At 45.8% G+C, this 17,967-nt stretch overlaps 1 protein-coding gene across 1 annotated transcript in view; it reads right to left on the bottom strand.

Moving 5' to 3' along the window:
* Positions 1–16,175, bottom strand: part of CLYBL (citramalyl-CoA lyase) — a 504,570-nt gene extending 488,395 nt beyond the window's left edge. Inside the window, 1 exon segment of the mRNA XM_075334351.1 lies at positions 16,048–16,175. Coding sequence (XP_075190466.1) covers positions 16,048–16,091 — 44 coding nt within the window. The 5' untranslated portion in view covers positions 16,092–16,175.
* Between the last annotated feature and the right edge of the window lie 1,792 nt (positions 16,176–17,967).

Below are 17,967 nucleotides of genomic sequence, written 5' to 3'. Positions count from 1 at the left end.
CCAGAGCAACCAGGCAGTCACTTTCTTCTTTCATTCCATAATAGAATACTTATATCGTTTAGTGAGATATCTATCTATCTATCTATCTATCTATCTATCTATCTATATATATATATATATATATATATATATATATATATATAAAAATATCTATGACACTGGAAAGAAGGAAGGAAAAAAAATATTAAAGCACTAAACGATATAAGTATTCTGTTGCGGAATGGAGAAAGAAAGCGGCTGCCTGGTTGCTCTGGCTCCATCGCACTATTTCTTTACCTATTAGTTTTATTTTACTGAACGTATATGGAAACATAAACAACGTTTATTGTACATCGATGCGGTAAAAAAAGTTGGAAAAAAATTACAGGAAATCTGAACAGAATCAATTTTAACAATTTTCTTGGAAGAAAAAGATAAGAGTAAAATAAAGATCAATCAACTGTAAAGGCTAATAAAAGTACAAATGCATTGCATTGGGCACTGCCGCACAGCTTGATGTGTTTACCCTTGGCCTAATATTTCTCTTACAATCTGATCAATTTTCCTCACCTCCAGTGTCACACAATTATGAGGAGATTGCAGGCAGTTGAGAACAATTCCGGCCCCATTAGAAGCTATAATCTCGCCCTATTACCAGTCGTGGCTCTTCCCTTCTGCAGCACTATTGTGCGCTCGCACTAAACTCCACACTGCCATGTAGATGCATTTAGGCAGCTTAGTGCTGATCCGCATCACGCTGGGAGCTGCACAGATAGTTTACGCATATGTATGTGCATTGACGGAGATCACATATTAAATTCTTGCCATCTTGGTTATTTTCTAGGTTTTCCTATTCTACCCACTGCAGTATCTTTCCTGGTATAATAACAGAGTAGGTCTTTAACAACAGGTCTAAATCTTAATTCCACAGCTTTGCTCAGATAGAAATTATTTGCCCAGAATTACGGTGATGAATAAAATAAGAATTCAGAGCATGAAACAAGTGTAGTATGGCAGCCAGAAAAATGCAGCATTGTAGGCCAAATGTGAATATGTAAAGGGCTGGATGCTGTTGGTAAGAGCAGAAAAGACTCCTTTCTACAGTAAAGACAGTCCGGGTGTGGGATACCTAATAACACCCAAATAATGGGCAGGAGTCAGATCATGGCTGTATGACTGCAGAAACCAGCACCTCCGAAAAGAATAAAGCAAGTGTGAACAGGTGCAAGCTGCCATGCAGAAAGGAGTGGGCAAAAAACAGAACCTGCTCAGGAGATCCAAAAAACCTTCTTTATTGCAAAAACCATGCATATAAAAAGTCATATTTTAAAAAGTAGACTATGTCTACGCGTTTCAGGCCCCAAAAAGTTGGCCCTTAATCATGACAAGATCACATTGAAAATGAAAAACATTATATACAAGGAAAAAACAATAGGCGGAGTCAGTGAAGAACACACATGTAGACGTTCAATATCATTAACTCGAAGTTGCTCACAGGCACATCATTAAATCTTCACCACCTGCAATCAGAAAAAAAAATAGGCACAGACCTCTTTACATTTAATACATACATTTTCCTTAATGTAATTATGCCAAATCATTTTTATGGTTTAATCCAGCAGGTATGCGACAATGCATCTAAAGTATCCATTTAGCCTCACACTTCCTAATCAAATACGTCCAGTCACCCCCTTTCAGGGGCAAATTAACCCTCTCAATGCCATGCACCATTAATGTCTCAACATTACCTCCATGCACATCATGGGAGTGTCTACATAAACCAGACACTGATCTTGATATTTGCTTTATTTTTGGCCCCGCATCTCTAATGTCATGCGAAAAACGTACCTTTAACTTACGGATAGTAGATCCCATGTAAATTAGATCACAATCTACACATCCAGCAAGATACACTATGTGTGTAGAATTACAATTAATGAGGGTCTTAATCTCATATAGCCTAGATTAATTAGGGATAAAAAAAAATCTTTAAATATTCACTATAAGTGTATACAGACCACATCGATGGGAGCCACATTTATAACTTCCACCTGTGGCTAGCCGGGTTGGAGCATTAGTATCACTCTCTATAAACAGGCTTGGAGAAAGCAGGTTACCTATACTAGTAGCTTTCCTAGGGGAGAATCGTTCACCCTTAGATAAAATATCTGATACAATATGGTCTTGATGCAACACAGGTAAATGTTTCCGAACAATGTTCCGAATAGTGGGAAAATCACTTGTAAAAGTAGTAACAAAAGTAACAGAATCCTTATTCCTATCATTTCTACACTTGGATCTATTACTATCCCCATAAACTAAATCATGTCGGTCTCTAGAAGCAACGATATCCCGAGCTCTGCTAAGTAGCGCATTATTATAGCCCGATTTTTTACACTATTTGTAATATTTGCACTCTCCTGACCATAATCCATACTTCGTGAGCACCCTCTTTTAGCCCTTACATATTCGCCCACGGGGATAATTTTAATTACATGAGCGGGATGTAGACTCGCTGCATGTAAAAGGGAATTTCCACTCACTGGTTTTTGATACAATTTGGTATTAATTTTACCTGCATTACCATCCCCCTACATGACTGGACAAACAGAAGAATACAGCAGCCCCCTGTAAGCGTCAAGATGTATGCGAACACTGAACATATGAAATTTGAACTGCATTACTGCTATGTGAAATATATTTATGAAAATGAAGGTACTTAGCGCATAAATTAGCCAATTTATGAGAGCCCATCAACCGCGGCAAGGCGTCCTTCTATGACGAGAGCCTAACCTAATATTATGTCTCTCTCGGGCTATAACCCTACACGTTTATGGCCGGGTAGGATCCAGCATTAATTAATTAATCAATAATGGGCTTAGGCTGATGGGAGGAGTCCTCAGTCAGAAAATGAGGCAGGCGAATACCTCCAATAGTAGACTATATAACAGTAGCACTCTTGACATCAGTCTAAGGCTATTTTTGATTAAATTCTACATCCTACATGCCTTTAAATTTGTAGGCTTATAGCCCACAAAAAACATAACATTAGGTTAGGATCCCATCAAAGAAGGATGCCTTGCCGTGGTTGATGGGCTGTCATGAATTGGCCAATTTTTATGCCAAGCTCTGTAGTTCTGATACCAAAAATAACCAGTGGAGGAATGTGTCCAAGAGCTCAAACCTGAAACACAGAGCGTAGGGCAATGGCCAAGTACTGGCAGCAGGAAAACAAATCCCAGGAGGGATGCCAGGAGCTGGAATCAAAGACACAGAGACCAGAGACACAGCCAAAAACAGAACTAGGGAATATTAGGACCTGGGTGCAGAGACCAGCTGGATTTAGAGGCTCCCGAGTAACGGAAACAGAGGAGCTATGCCAGGCAGATTTCCTCATTTTAAATGCTGAGAGTTCAGCTCCATTCGGTTCTGGCCGCACTACAGTATTAGATTGATAGGGTACTTGTCAGTGAGTCTTCACCCAGTCTGGAATTCTGAGCACTGATCACATACCGCTAACGAGGAGGATCCTACCTGACTTTTAGAATTGTAATCCTCAGCAGAAAGCAGAAATAAAACTAGAAAATGGGATACGTTAGAGTCTAATGATTAGGTTTTCATTATACAGAGACCTCCCAGTAGGTATTGTATATGCACAGGTCCCACATATAACACTTTCCCAGAACTGATCTGGGCCACTATCACCGAGGTGTAACTATGGGATGTACGGTAAGCAATATTCCACAATGCCATCTCACCCCTTCACTACAAATTGAGCACAAGACGTACCCCAACTATGACCACTACTGATGCCACCACCTATGCAGTACGGGCAGCAAGTCCTAGCCCCGCACACATCAGTCACCGGTAACAGAAGCTACAACTTATACTATACTGAGATACTTTACGGTTCTTCAGGAGGTTTTGAGAATTAAGGGCGTCTGTCAGGACAAAATGACTGTTCAAACCAAGCACAGGCACAGAGAGCACGGTTAGCATGGGTGAGAAGGGCATTGCATCTTCCCACTTAATGATTTTTTCCAACATTCAATCAAGAAGGAAAGGGGGTTCGTTATATGGTAAACAATGAAAAACAATTACCATATTGTTCAAACTATAAGGGGTACTTTGCACGTTGCGACATCGCTACTGCGATATCGTCGGGGTCAAATCGAAAGTGACGCACATCCGGCGCCAGTAACGACGTCGCAACGTGTAAAGCCTAGATGCGCCGATAAACGATCGCAAAAGGATCATAAATCAGCGATCTGTGTAGCGTCGGTCATTTCCATAATGTCGGTACGATGTAGTTCCTCGTTCCTGCGGCACCTCACATCGCTGTGTGTGAAGCTGCAGGAGCGAGGAACATCTCCTTACCTGCCTCCACCGGCTATGCGGAAGGAAGGAGGTGGGCGGGATGTTTACGTACCGCTCATCTCCGCCCCTCCGCTTCTATTGGCCGCCTGCCGTGTGACATCGCTGTGACGCCGCACGACCCGACCCCTTAGGAAGGAGGCGGGTCGCCGGTCAGAGCGACGTCGCAGAGCAGGTATGTGCGTGTGCAGCTGCCGTAGTGATAATGTTCACTACGGCAGCTATCACAAGATATCTCATGTGCGACGGGGGCGGGGATTATCGCGCTCGGCATCGCTATCATCGGCTAGCGATGTCGCAGCTTGCAAAGTACCCTTAAGACTCACTTTTTTCACCCAAAATTTGGGAGGAAATTGGGGGTGCGTCTTATAGTCCAATGCTGCAGGAAGCCGGTGGTAGCAGGAGTGGGGCGATCACTTGTGTCCGTCATTAAAGAAATGAATATTCATTGCTCCCCAAGCCAATAATCACAACCACCTCTCGGCACCCAGGTCAGTAATAGTAAATTACAGATGTTTTTGTTTCCATCATGGATGCCGATGCTGAAATGTGGCGGAATCATGGGTTTGGGGAGCAGCGAATATTCATTTTGAATTAACCGGCAGCAGACATCGGTGCTCCTGTGACTGGGGCGCACGGCTGTGACGGTATGCTGAGGTCAGTCACCAGCATCAGAAGACAATGCCAAGATCTGGGGGTGTTACAAAAATATGGGGGACATACACATCAGGATGAGGGACACTGATACAGAATTGGGGGACATTGCCTCCATAACAGTGTCATGACCACATTAATTACTTTAAATTGTTTTTTCCTACTTTCTCCTCTAACACCTATGTGCACTTTATGGTTCGATGCGTTGCATAGTCCAAATAATAAGGTATGAACTGTTTGCTCATGCCAAGGGTGCACCGAACGCCCTTGTGTGAACAATTATGTTAGGCTGACATACCCCCTAAAATATACAAAGGTACAGTGCTGCATAGTTACAAAAATAAGGAATCAAAGAATAAACAAGTATAAGAGGAGAATATAAAACAGAAAGGTTAGTGCAGGGATTGTACTCAGTGAAGCCCCTGTCTGCCCCAGGCAGGAGAGTACACAGAGCTAACTGTATTGTGTAATATGGGGTGCACCATCGGCTCTGTACCCCACAAGAGTAGAAAAGGCGATCCTTCCCCTTCCTGAGGCAGCCTCCACAATATTGTTTAAAGGGGTTATCCACTTTCAACCTGTGTCGTTGATGCTGCGGTGAAACCCCCAAAACTGGAGCAGCAGCGGGGAGCCGGCCCCAAAGAGGGTGAAATCCACCCAAGTCTGTTATTTTAGGCATTTTATATACTTTGGGAGCCACTTTTCAGAAAGTGAACTACCCCTTTAAGAATTCACATAACCAAGAGCCAGATGTATATACGTAACTGTAAAATATTAAATGATGCCATCCAGTTACCATAACAACCATCCTTTAAATGATACAATCAAAAATATTAAAGGGGACCTGTCATTGGATCCAACCCATGGGCAGCATGAATCAAAGCCGGGCCGTGCGACCGCAGCCAGGTGGGCTTTACTCTGAAACGCTCTATAATGGCCATGGACAGCTCTCCCTGCCCCACTGCAGGTGACTGACAGGTCTCATGCTATGGACACACCTGAGACACCTGTCAATCAAATGGAGTGGCGTGTGCAGTAGTGAGCCAAGGACGTGATCGGACTAGTCAGGTCCCTACCTATAGTCCCTGCCCGGCTTTACGACTGCTTTCTCTGAAACACTGCAGCAGGTGCAAAGCTGCGGAGAGCATGAATCTAATGGCAGGTTACGGTATTAACACAAAACCCTGCTGATGTTGGCACGGAGAGCTCCACAAGCCCCAGTGACCATACAGGCACCTTACAGGCACTCTATAACATAACAATTTCCACAGCAAACATAAAAAACTGAAAATGGATACTTGCATGGCACACAGCGAAATGTAAGCGATTGTTCAGCTAGAAATCTGCATTCTGATGTGTTTACAATAAAAAGATTTACAACGTACTAACATACTAGAATTAGAGGGGTTTCCGGTCTGAAAAGAGAGGTCTACAGTCAAAGTGACAGTGCGCAACACACTCACTGTCAGGATGCCCTATACTCCATGTGAGGGAGGGAGTCACACGCCAACTAGACTAGTCTCATCCGGCTTCACTCAATAAAACAGATATGAGAGAAGCCAGATGAGCACAAGTGTGCAATCTGCATAGATGTGCTATCGTGACCGCCCTCCACACGGGGATATACCGGGGCATTCAGCAGTCTTCACATACATACAGTGACTACACAATTCTCTCTTTGGTCTGGACAACCCCTTTAATAAAGGCAACGATGGTACAATGGCTTGAGTTACCTGTGCAGGCGCCTCCTGTGTGCAGGGAGCGGAGGGGACGACTGCATCATTCCAGTAATGTAGAGACGGCGACCGGCAGAGCTTCTGAAAATGGTGGGGATATTCCGCTACAACACCTACTGTACACTGACCGCAACAGCCTACATGGCCCTATATCCCGGGCTGGGTACATTGCTGTGCGGTCACTAGTTATGGGGGGCACTCTGATATTAATAGTCTGGATGACCCTATATTGCAGGCTGGGTACATTGCTGTGTGGTCACTAGTTATGGGGGCACTCTGATATTAATAGTCTGGATGACCCTATATTCCAAATAAGAAATAACGTTTGGAACTCCATTCTATGTCTGAACTGGGTGCAAAAACCTAAAAAAACATCACTATGGGGAGAGAAGGTATGCACACCAGTGACTATGTAAGGGGAATACATGGAATAGCAGAAACTGCTGTGTGAATACTGACATGAAAAATTCAATAGCTATATGTAAGAATGAAATGTGAAAAATTAGCTAAATTTCTCTTTATTCATATATTCATGGCAGTAATGCAGGTTCCATTTTTTACATTTCATTCTTACATATAGCTATTGAATTTTTCATGTCAGTATTCACACAGCAGTTTCTGCTATTCCATGTATTCCCCTTACATAGTCACTGGTGTGCATACCTTATCTCCCCATAGTGTCCCTATATTCCAGGCTGGGTACGTTGCTGTGCGGTCACTAGTTATGGGGGCACTCTGATATTAATAGTCTAGATGACCCTATATTCCAGGCTGGGTACATTGCTGTGTGGTCACTAGTTATGGGGGCACTCTGATATTAATAGTCTAGATGACCCTATATTCCAGGCTGGGTACATTGCTGTGTGGTCACTAGTTATGGGGGCACTCTGATATTAATAGTCTAGATGACCCTATATTCCGGGCTGGGTACATTGCTGTGTGGTCACTAGTTACGGGGGCACTCTGATATTAATAGTCTGGATGACCCTATATTCCAGGCTGGGTACATTGCTGTGCGGTCACTAGTTATGGGGGCACTCTGATATTAATAGTCTAGATGACCCTATATTCCAGGCTGGGTACATTGCTGTGTGGTCACTAGTTATGGGGGCACTCTGATATTAATAGTCTAGATGACCCTATATTCCAGGCTGGGTACATTGCTGTGTGGTCACTAGTTATGGGGGCACTCTGATATTAATAGTCTAGATGACCCTATATTCCGGGCTGGGTACATTGCTGTGTGGTCACTAGTTACGGGGGCACTCTGATATTAATAGTCTGGATGACCCTATATTCCAGGCTGGGTACATTGCTGTGCGGTCACTAGTTATGGGGGCACTCTGATATTAATAGTCTGGATGACCCTATATTCCAGGCTGGGTACATTGCTGTGCGGTCACTAGTTATGGGGGCACTCTGATATTAATAGTCTAGATGACCCTATATTCCAGGCTGGGTACAGTGCTGTGTGGTCACTAGTTATGGGGGCACTCTGATATTAATAGTCTGGATGACCCTATATTCCAGGCTGGGTACAGTGCTGTGCGGTCACTAGTTATGGGGGCACTCTGATATTAATAGTCTGGATGACCCTATATCCCGGGCTGGGTACATTGTGTGCGGTCACTAGTTATGGGGGCACTCTGATATTAATAGTCTGGATGACCCTATATTCCAGGCTGGGTACATTGCTGTGTGGTCACTAGTTATGGGGGCACGCTGATATTAATAGTCTGGATGACCCTATATTCCAGGCTGGGTACAGTGCTGTGCGGTCACTAGTTATGGGGGCACTCTGATATTAATAGTCTGGATGACCCTATATCCCGGGCTGGGTACAGTGCTGTGCGGTCACTAGTTATGGGGGCACTCTGATATTAATAGTCTGGATGACCCTATATCCCGGGCTGGGTACATTGCTGTGTGGTCACTAGTTATGGGGGCACTCTGATATTATTAGTCTGGATGACCCTATATCCCGGGCTGGGTACATTGCTGTGTGGTCACTAGTTATGGAGGCACTCTGATATTAATAGTCTGGATGACCCTATATTCCAGGCTGGGTACAGTGCTGTGCGGTCACTAGTTATGGGGGCACTCTGATATTAATAGTCTGGATGACCCTATATTCCAGGCTGGGTACAGTGCTGTGCGGTCACTAGTTATGGGGGCACTCTGATATTAATAGTCCGGATGACCCTATATTCCAGGCTGGGTACATTGCTGTGTGGTCACTAGTTATGGGGGCACTCTGATATTAATAGTCCAGATGACCCTATATTCCAGGCTGGGTACATTGCTGTGTGGTCACTAGTTATGGGGGGACTCTGATATTAATAGTCTGGATGACCCTATATTCCAGGCTGGGTACATTGCTGTGTGGTCACTAGTTATGGGGGAACTCTGATATTAATAGTCTGGATGACCCTATATTCCAGGCTGGGTACATTGCTGTGTGGTCACTAGTTATGGGGGGACTCTGATATTAATAGTCTGGATGACCCTATATTCCAGGCTGGGTACATTGCTGTGTGGTCACTAGTTATGGGGGCACTCTGATATTAATAGTCTGGATGACCCTATATTCCAGGCTGGGTACATTGCTGTGTGGTCACTAGTTATGGGGGCACTCTGATATTAATAGTCTGGATGACCCTATATTCCAGGCTGGGTACAGTGCTGTGCGGTCACTAGTTATGGGGGCACTCTGATATTAATAGTCTGGATGACCCTATATTCCAGGCTGGGTACATTGCTGTGTGGTCACTAGTTATGGGGGCACTCTGATATTAATAGTCTGGATGACCCTATATTCCAGGCTGGGTACATTGCTGTGTGGTCACTAGTTATGGGGGCACTCTGATATTAATAGTCTGGATGACCCTATATTCCAGGCTGGGTACATTGCTGTGTGGTCACTAGTTATGGGGGACTCTGATATTAATAGTCTGGATGACCCTATATCCCGGGCTGGGTACATTGCTGTGTGGTCACTAGTTATGGGGGCACTCTGATATTAATAGTCTAGATGACCCTATATTCCAGGCTGGGTACATTGCTGTGTGGTCACTAGTTATGGGGGCACTCTGATATTAATAGTCTGGATGACCCTATATCCCGGGCTGGGTACATTGCTGTGTGGTCACTAGTTATGGGGGCACTCTGATATTAATAGTCTAGATGACCCTATATTCCAGGCTGGGTACATTGCTGTGTGGTCACTAGTTATGGGGGCACTCTGATATTAATAGTCTGGATGACCCTATATTCCAGGCTGGGTACAGTGCTGTGCGGTCACTAGTTATGGGGGGACTCTGATATTAATAGTCTGGATGACCCTATATTCCAGGCTGGGTACAGTGCTGTGCGGTCACTAGTTATGGGGGCACTCTGATATTAATAGTCTGGATGACCCTATATTCCAGGCTGGGTACAGTGCTGTGCGGTCACTAGTTATGGGGGACTCTGATATTAATAGTCTGGATGACCCTATATTCCAGGCTGGGTACAGTGCTGTGCGGTCACTAGTTATGGGGGCACTCTGATATTAATAGTCTGGATGACCCTATATTCCAGGCTGGGTACAGTGCTGTGCGGTCACTAGTTATGGGGGCACGCTGATATTATTAGTCTGGATGACCCTATATTCCAGGCTGGGTACAGTGCTGTGCGGTCACTAGTTATGGGGGACTCTGATATTAATAGTCTGGATGACCCTATATTCCAGGCTGGGTACAGTGCTGTGCGGTCACTAGTTATGGGGGCACTCTGATATTAATAGTCTGGATGACCCTATATTCCAGGCTGGGTACATTGCTGTGTGGTCACTAGTTATGGGGGCACTCTGATATTAATAGTCTGGATGACCCTATATTCCAGGCTGGGTACATTGCTGTGTGGTCACTAGTTATGGGGGCACTCTGATATTATTAGTCTGGATGACCCTATATTCCAGGCTGGGTACAGTGCTGTGCGGTCACTAGTTATGGGGGCACTCTGATATTAATAGTCTGGATGACCCTATATCCCGGGCTGGGTACATTGCTGTGTGGTCACTAGTTATGGGGGCACTCTGATATTAATAGTCTGGATGACCCTATATTCCAGGCTGGGTACATTGCTGTGTGGTCACTAGTTATGGGGGCACGCTGATATTAATAGTCTGGATGACCCTATATTCCAGGCTGGGTACATTGCTGTGTGGTCACTAGTTATGGGGGCACGCTGATATTAATAGTCTGGATGACCCTATATTCCAGGCTGGGTACATTGCTGTGTGGTCACTAGTTATGGGGGCACTCTGATATTAATAGTCTGGATGACCCTATATTCCAGGCTGGGTACATTGCTGTGTGGTCACTAGTTATGGGGGACTCTGATATTAATAGTCTGGATGACCCTATATCCCGGGCTGGGTACATTGCTGTGTGGTCACTAGTTATGGGGGCACTCTGATATTAATAGTCTAGATGACCCTATATTCCAGGCTGGGTACATTGCTGTGTGGTCACTAGTTATGGGGGCACTCTGATATTAATAGTCTGGATGACCCTATATCCCGGGCTGGGTACATTGCTGTGTGGTCACTAGTTATGGGGGCACTCTGATATTAATAGTCTAGATGACCCTATATTCCAGGCTGGGTACATTGCTGTGTGGTCACTAGTTATGGGGGCACTCTGATATTAATAGTCTGGATGACCCTATATTCCAGGCTGGGTACAGTGCTGTGCGGTCACTAGTTATGGGGGGACTCTGATATTAATAGTCTGGATGACCCTATATTCCAGGCTGGGTACAGTGCTGTGCGGTCACTAGTTATGGGGGCACTCTGATATTAATAGTCTGGATGACCCTATATTCCAGGCTGGGTACAGTGCTGTGCGGTCACTAGTTATGGGGGACTCTGATATTAATAGTCTGGATGACCCTATATTCCAGGCTGGGTACAGTGCTGTGCGGTCACTAGTTATGGGGGCACTCTGATATTAATAGTCTGGATGACCCTATATTCCAGGCTGGGTACAGTGCTGTGCGGTCACTAGTTATGGGGGCACGCTGATATTATTAGTCTGGATGACCCTATATTCCAGGCTGGGTACAGTGCTGTGCGGTCACTAGTTATGGGGGACTCTGATATTAATAGTCTGGATGACCCTATATTCCAGGCTGGGTACAGTGCTGTGCGGTCACTAGTTATGGGGGCACTCTGATATTAATAGTCTGGATGACCCTATATTCCAGGCTGGGTACATTGCTGTGTGGTCACTAGTTATGGGGGCACTCTGATATTAATAGTCTGGATGACCCTATATTCCAGGCTGGGTACAGTGCTGTGTGGTCACTAGTTATGGGGGCACTCTGATATTATTAGTCTGGATGACCCTATATTCCAGGCTGGGTACAGTGCTGTGCGGTCACTAGTTATGGGGGCACTCTGATATTAATAGTCTGGATGACCCTATATTCCAGGCTGGGTACATTGCTGTGTGGTCACTAGTTATGGGGGCACTCTGATATTATTAGTCTGGATGACCCTATATTCCAGGCTGGGTACAGTGCTGTGCGGTCACTAGTTATGGGGGCACTCTGATATTAATAGTCTAGATGACCCTATATTCCAGGCTGGGTACAGTGCTGTGCGGTCACTAGTTATGGGGGCACTCTGATATTAATAGTCTGGATGACCCTATATTCCAGGCTGGGTACAGTGCTGTGCGGTCACTAGTTATGGGGGCACTCTGATATTAATAGTCTGGATGACCCTATATTCCAGGCTGGGCACATTGCTGTGTGGTCACTAGTTATGGGGGCACTCTGATATTAATAGTCTGGATGACCCTATATTCCAGGCTGGGTACATTGCTGTGCGGTCACTAGTTATGGGGACACTCTGATATTAATAGTCTGGATGACCCTATATTCCAGGCTGGGTACATTGCTGTGTGGTCACTAGTTATGGGGGGACTCTGATATTAATAGTCTGGATGACCCTATATTCCAGGCTGGGTACATTGCTGTGCGGTCACTAGTTATGGGGGCACTCTGATATTAATAGTCTGGATGACCCTATATTCCAGGCTGGGTACAGTGCTGTGCGGTCACTAGTTATGGGGGCACTCTGATATTAATAGTCTGGATGACCCTATATTCCAGGCTGGGTACAGTGCTGTGTGGTCACTAGTTATGGGGACACTCTGATATTAATAGTCTGGATGACCCTATATTCCAGGCTGGGTACAGTGCTGTGCGGTCACTAGTTATGGGGGGACTCTGATATTAATAGTCTGGATGACCCTATATTCCAGGCTGGGTACAGTGCTGTGCGGTCACTAGTTATGGGGGGACTCTGATATTAATAGTCTGGATGACCCTATATTCCAGGCTGGGTACAGTGCTGTGCGGTCACTAGTTATGGGGGCACTCTGATATTAATAGTCTGGATGACCCTATATTCCAGGCTGGGCACATTGCTGTGTGGTCACTAGTTATGGGGGGACTCTGATATTAATAGTCTGGATGACCCTATATTCCAGGCTGGGTACAGTGCTGTGCGGTCACTAGTTATGGGGGCACTCTGATATTAATAGTCTGGATGACCCTATATTCCAGGCTGGGTACAGTGCTGTGCGGTCACTAGTTATGGGGGCACTCTGATATTAATAGTCTGGATGACCCTATATTCCAGGCTGGGTACAGTGCTGTGCGGTCACTAGTTATGGGGGGACTCTGATATTAATAGTCTGGATGACCCTATATTCCAGGCTGGGTACAGTGCTGTGCGGTCACTAGTTATGGGGGACTCTGATATTAATAGTCTGGATGACCCTATATTCCAGGCTGGGTACATTGCTGTGTGGTCACTAGTTATGGGGGGACTCTGATATTAATAGTCTGGATGACCCTATATTCCAGGCTGGGTACAGTGCTGTGCGGTCACTAGTTATGGGGGCACTCTGATATTATTAGTCTGGATGACCCTATATTCCAGGCTGGGTACAGTGCTGTGCGGTCACTAGTTATGGGGGCACTCTGATATTAATAGTCTGGATGACCCTATATTCCAGGCTGGGTACATTGCTGTGTGGTCACTAGTTATGGGGGCACTCTGATATTAATAGTCTGGATGACCCTATATTCCAGGCTGGGTACAGTGCTGTGCGGTCACTAGTTATGGGGGCACTCTGATATTAATAGTCTGGATGACCCTATATTCCAGGCTGGGTACATTGCTGTGTGGTCACTAGTTATGGGGGCACTCTGATATTAATAGTCTGGATGACCCTATATTCCAGGCTGGGTACATTGCTGTGTGGTCACTAGTTATGGGGGCACTCTGATATTAATAGTCTGGATGACCCTATATTCCAGGCTGGGTACATTGCTGTGTGGTCACTAGTTATGGGGGCACTCTGATATTAATAGTCTGGATGACCCTATATTCCAGGCTGGGTACAGTGCTGTGCGGTCACTAGTTATGGGGGCACTCTGATATTAATAGTCTGGATGACCCTATATTCCAGGCTGGGTACAGTGCTGTGTGGTCACTAGTTATGGGGGCACTCTGATATTAATAGTCTGGATGACCCTATATTCCAGGCTGGGTACATTGCTGTGTGGTCACTAGTTATGGGGGCACTCTGATATTAATAGTCTGGATGACCCTATATCCCGGGCTGGGTACATTGCTGTGTGGTCACTAGTTATGGGGGCACTCTGATATTAATAGTCTGGATGACCCTATATTCCAGGCTGGGTACATTGCTGTGTGGTCACTAGTTATGGGGGCACTCTGATATTAATAGTCTGGATGACCCTATATTCCAGGCTGGGTACATTGCTGTGTGGTCACTAGTTATGGGGGCACTCTGATATTAATAGTCTGGATGACCCTATACTCCAGGCTGGGTACAGTGCTGTGTGGTCACTAGTTATGGGGGCACTCTGATATTAATAGTCTGGATGACCCTATATTCCAGGCTGGGTACATTGCTGTGGGGTCACTAGTTATGGGGGCACTCTGATATTAATAGTCTGGATGACCCTATACTCCAGGCTGGGTACATTGCTGTGTGGTCACTAGTTATGGGGGCACTCTGATATTAATAGTCTGGATGACCCTATATTCCAGGCTGGGTACATTGCTGTGTGGTCACTAGTTATGGGGGCACTCTGATATTATTAGTCTGGATGACCCTATATTCCAGGCTGGGTACATTGCTGTGTGGTCACTAGTTATGGGGGCACTCTGATATTAATAGTCTGGATGACCCTATATTCCAGGCTGGGTACATTGCTGTGTGGTCACTAGTTATGGGGGCACTCTGATATTAATAGTCTGGATGACCCTATATTCCAGGCTGGGTACATTGCCGTGCGGTCACTAGTTATGGGGGCACTCTGATATTAATAGTCTAGATGACCCTATATTCCAGGCTGGGTACATTGCTGTGTGGTCACTAGTTATGGGGGCACTCTGATATTATTAGTCTGGATGACCCTATATTCCAGGCTGGGTACAGTGCTGTGCGGTCACTAGTTATGGGGGCACTCTGATATTAATAGTCTGGATGACCCTATACTCCAGGCTGGGTACAGTGCTGTGTGGTCACTAGTTATGGGGGCACTCTGATATTAATAGTCTGGATGACCCTATATTCCAGGCTGGGTACATTGCTGTGGGGTCACTAGTTATGGGGGCACTCTGATATTAATAGTCTGGATGACCCTATACTCCAGGCTGGGTACATTGCTGTGTGGTCACTAGTTATGGGGGCACTCTGATATTATTAGTCTGGATGACCCTATATTCCAGGCTGGGTACATTGCTGTGCGGTCACTAGTTATGGGGGCACTCTGATATTATTAGTCTGGATGACCCTATATTCCAGGCTGGGTACATTGCTGTGTGGTCACTAGTTATGGGGGCACTCTGATATTAATAGTCTGGATGACCCTATATTCCAGGCTGGGTACATTGCTGTGTGGTCACTAGTTATGGGGGCACTCTGATATTAATAGTCTGGATGACCCTATATTCCAGGCTGGGTACAGTGCTGTGCGGTCACTAGTTATGGGGGACTCTGGTCACAGTGTAGGTGACATTATTATAGCCTCATGTGGCTGACAGCAGAGAACAACAGAGCACGCATAGTGAGCAGTTAACCAGCAGGTGAGTGCTCGGTGTGTACACGGCCCTCAGACAGCCGCTAATGCAGGTGACCCCTCCCACTGCACACGTGTCTTCCGCCCACGCTGTGACACGAGTGGGCCGTCACGCACGCCTGTCAGTGTGACTCACAGTGTGGCCCCGCAGCTGAGCGCCAGTCCGTGCAGAGCCGCCATGTCGTCCCCGGTGCGGTCGGTCAGGTGTCGGTGTCAGGAGCTGCCGCTGTGCCGGGATCGCAACTTGGAGCAAAGTATTCTGGGAGTTGTAGTGTCAGTGCTGTAGAGGGCAGCCTGGTCACATGACAGCGCTGGGAAAAAGCTGGCAGGTCACGTGACGCCAGATTGCTGGGCAGGTAATCAGTTGCTATGGGATACTGCAGTGTTGTGTATAAGGCCCAGTGTTTTCCTATACAGAGAGTGATGACCGCTCTCCCCAGTGCCCCTCCCCCGCTCATGGTTATATAAAGCCATATTCACACCTGGCGCTTCTGTCTATTCTGGATATATAAACAGATGGAATATAAAACACTGATCTGTTGTGTAAGTGACGAAAAGAAAACCGGAGGGGCCGCAGGGGGTATTCTGGGGTCTGTCTGGCTTCTATTATGTGTCTATTTTTGTCACGAAAGAAAAAAAAATTCTGCACAATTTGCTTCTTCCTTTCTAAAGCGGACACGACAGAGCCCATAGGGATCAATAGGCCCCGCTGCTTCTGTTTCCATGGATTTACAGCGGATCCGTGGTGGACAGTATTCCATGTCTGACCCTAAAAAAGAACAACCCAGTCAAAAAGTGTGAATGGTCAAACACTAGTGATTGGTTGCAGCGGTTATGTGCTGTGATCGGCTGCAGCGCTCACACAATAGTGTCATGCCATCACCCGGGGACTGCGCCAGGCTCGGAGGCTGTATGCATTGTTTCCTTATATTATTCAGCACGTTGAGGACATCCTATAGCCCAGTCACAGACTTCCCCTTTAAGGAGGTCGAGCGAACAACTGGGATTTTTCCTTTTTGATAACTCGAAAATTCGGAAAAATCCTGCAGGATAAAAGCTCCATCATTAATATCTCAGGTTAGTGTCAGTGCACAGTCCCCACAATGGGGACACGGGGAGTGCGGATGCACTGATGGCTACTGGGACCATCACACAGCGAAAGAACAAAGCCTACTGTGCATTAAGACCAGGGGAAACTGGGCGTTTTGTTTGGGGGGGTCCATAGATTTCAAGGGGAAGCCTCTAATGTTGGTAGTACTGGGAAAAAACCCACAAAACACAGATTGCTATTATATACTTTGGTGTGGACACCTGGGGTAAAACATGCAGAAAAAAGTGTTTCCATGAACAAAAATTCTTAAAGAAAGCCTGTCATGTTGAAAATGGTAGGATTATATAACGCAGTAATGGAATGGCTGCACACACAGCTGTCAATCACTAGTAGCACCGCCCACTGGACTCCTGTGCACACAAACACCAGGGATTGCAATAAGTTACATGCAAGCTGCCCCATTTAGATGTTAGGTCTGAGGAAAACCATTGACTTGTGAAGAGCCCCATAAACCCATAGGTGTGAGTGAGATCTGAGAGCAGTAACGTGTGAATGAGGCCTTATACCGAGTCACTTCCCACAAACCCTAACAAGTCACATGGCAGTTGTTTTTGCCATTTGGGTTTTGCACTGCAAAGCTGAGTTTTTGCCCAAATTTCTGCCACAAAAAGGCGCATTTTTGAACTGCATAGTGCGGACAAGAAACCCAAATTCCCATAGACTTTGCTTGAAAAGCAGAACACAACCATTTTGGCATTAAACGCTGCAGTTGAAAAAGCCGCAAAAAAGCAGGTAAAAAGCAACGTGGACACAGCCTTCTATCATTCTGCTTCCCCTCCTCCATACCACGCTGTCCCGATGGCTGAACGTACAATGTGCCCAGGCATTACCACACATAGGTTAGATGTGGGGTGATTAGGACAAAGAGCCTCATTCACATATCTGTGTTTAAACACATACGTGGATTTGAAACCCACAGTGACAGGTGACCGGCGTGGGAAGAGA

This window comes from Anomaloglossus baeobatrachus, chromosome 2 (genome assembly GCF_048569485.1).
Source record: "Anomaloglossus baeobatrachus isolate aAnoBae1 chromosome 2, aAnoBae1.hap1, whole genome shotgun sequence".
Lineage (NCBI taxonomy): Eukaryota > Metazoa > Chordata > Amphibia > Anura > Aromobatidae > Anomaloglossus > Anomaloglossus baeobatrachus.
Note: the sequence above shows the minus strand (reverse complement) of the source record. Positions and strands in the feature narration are given on the sequence as shown.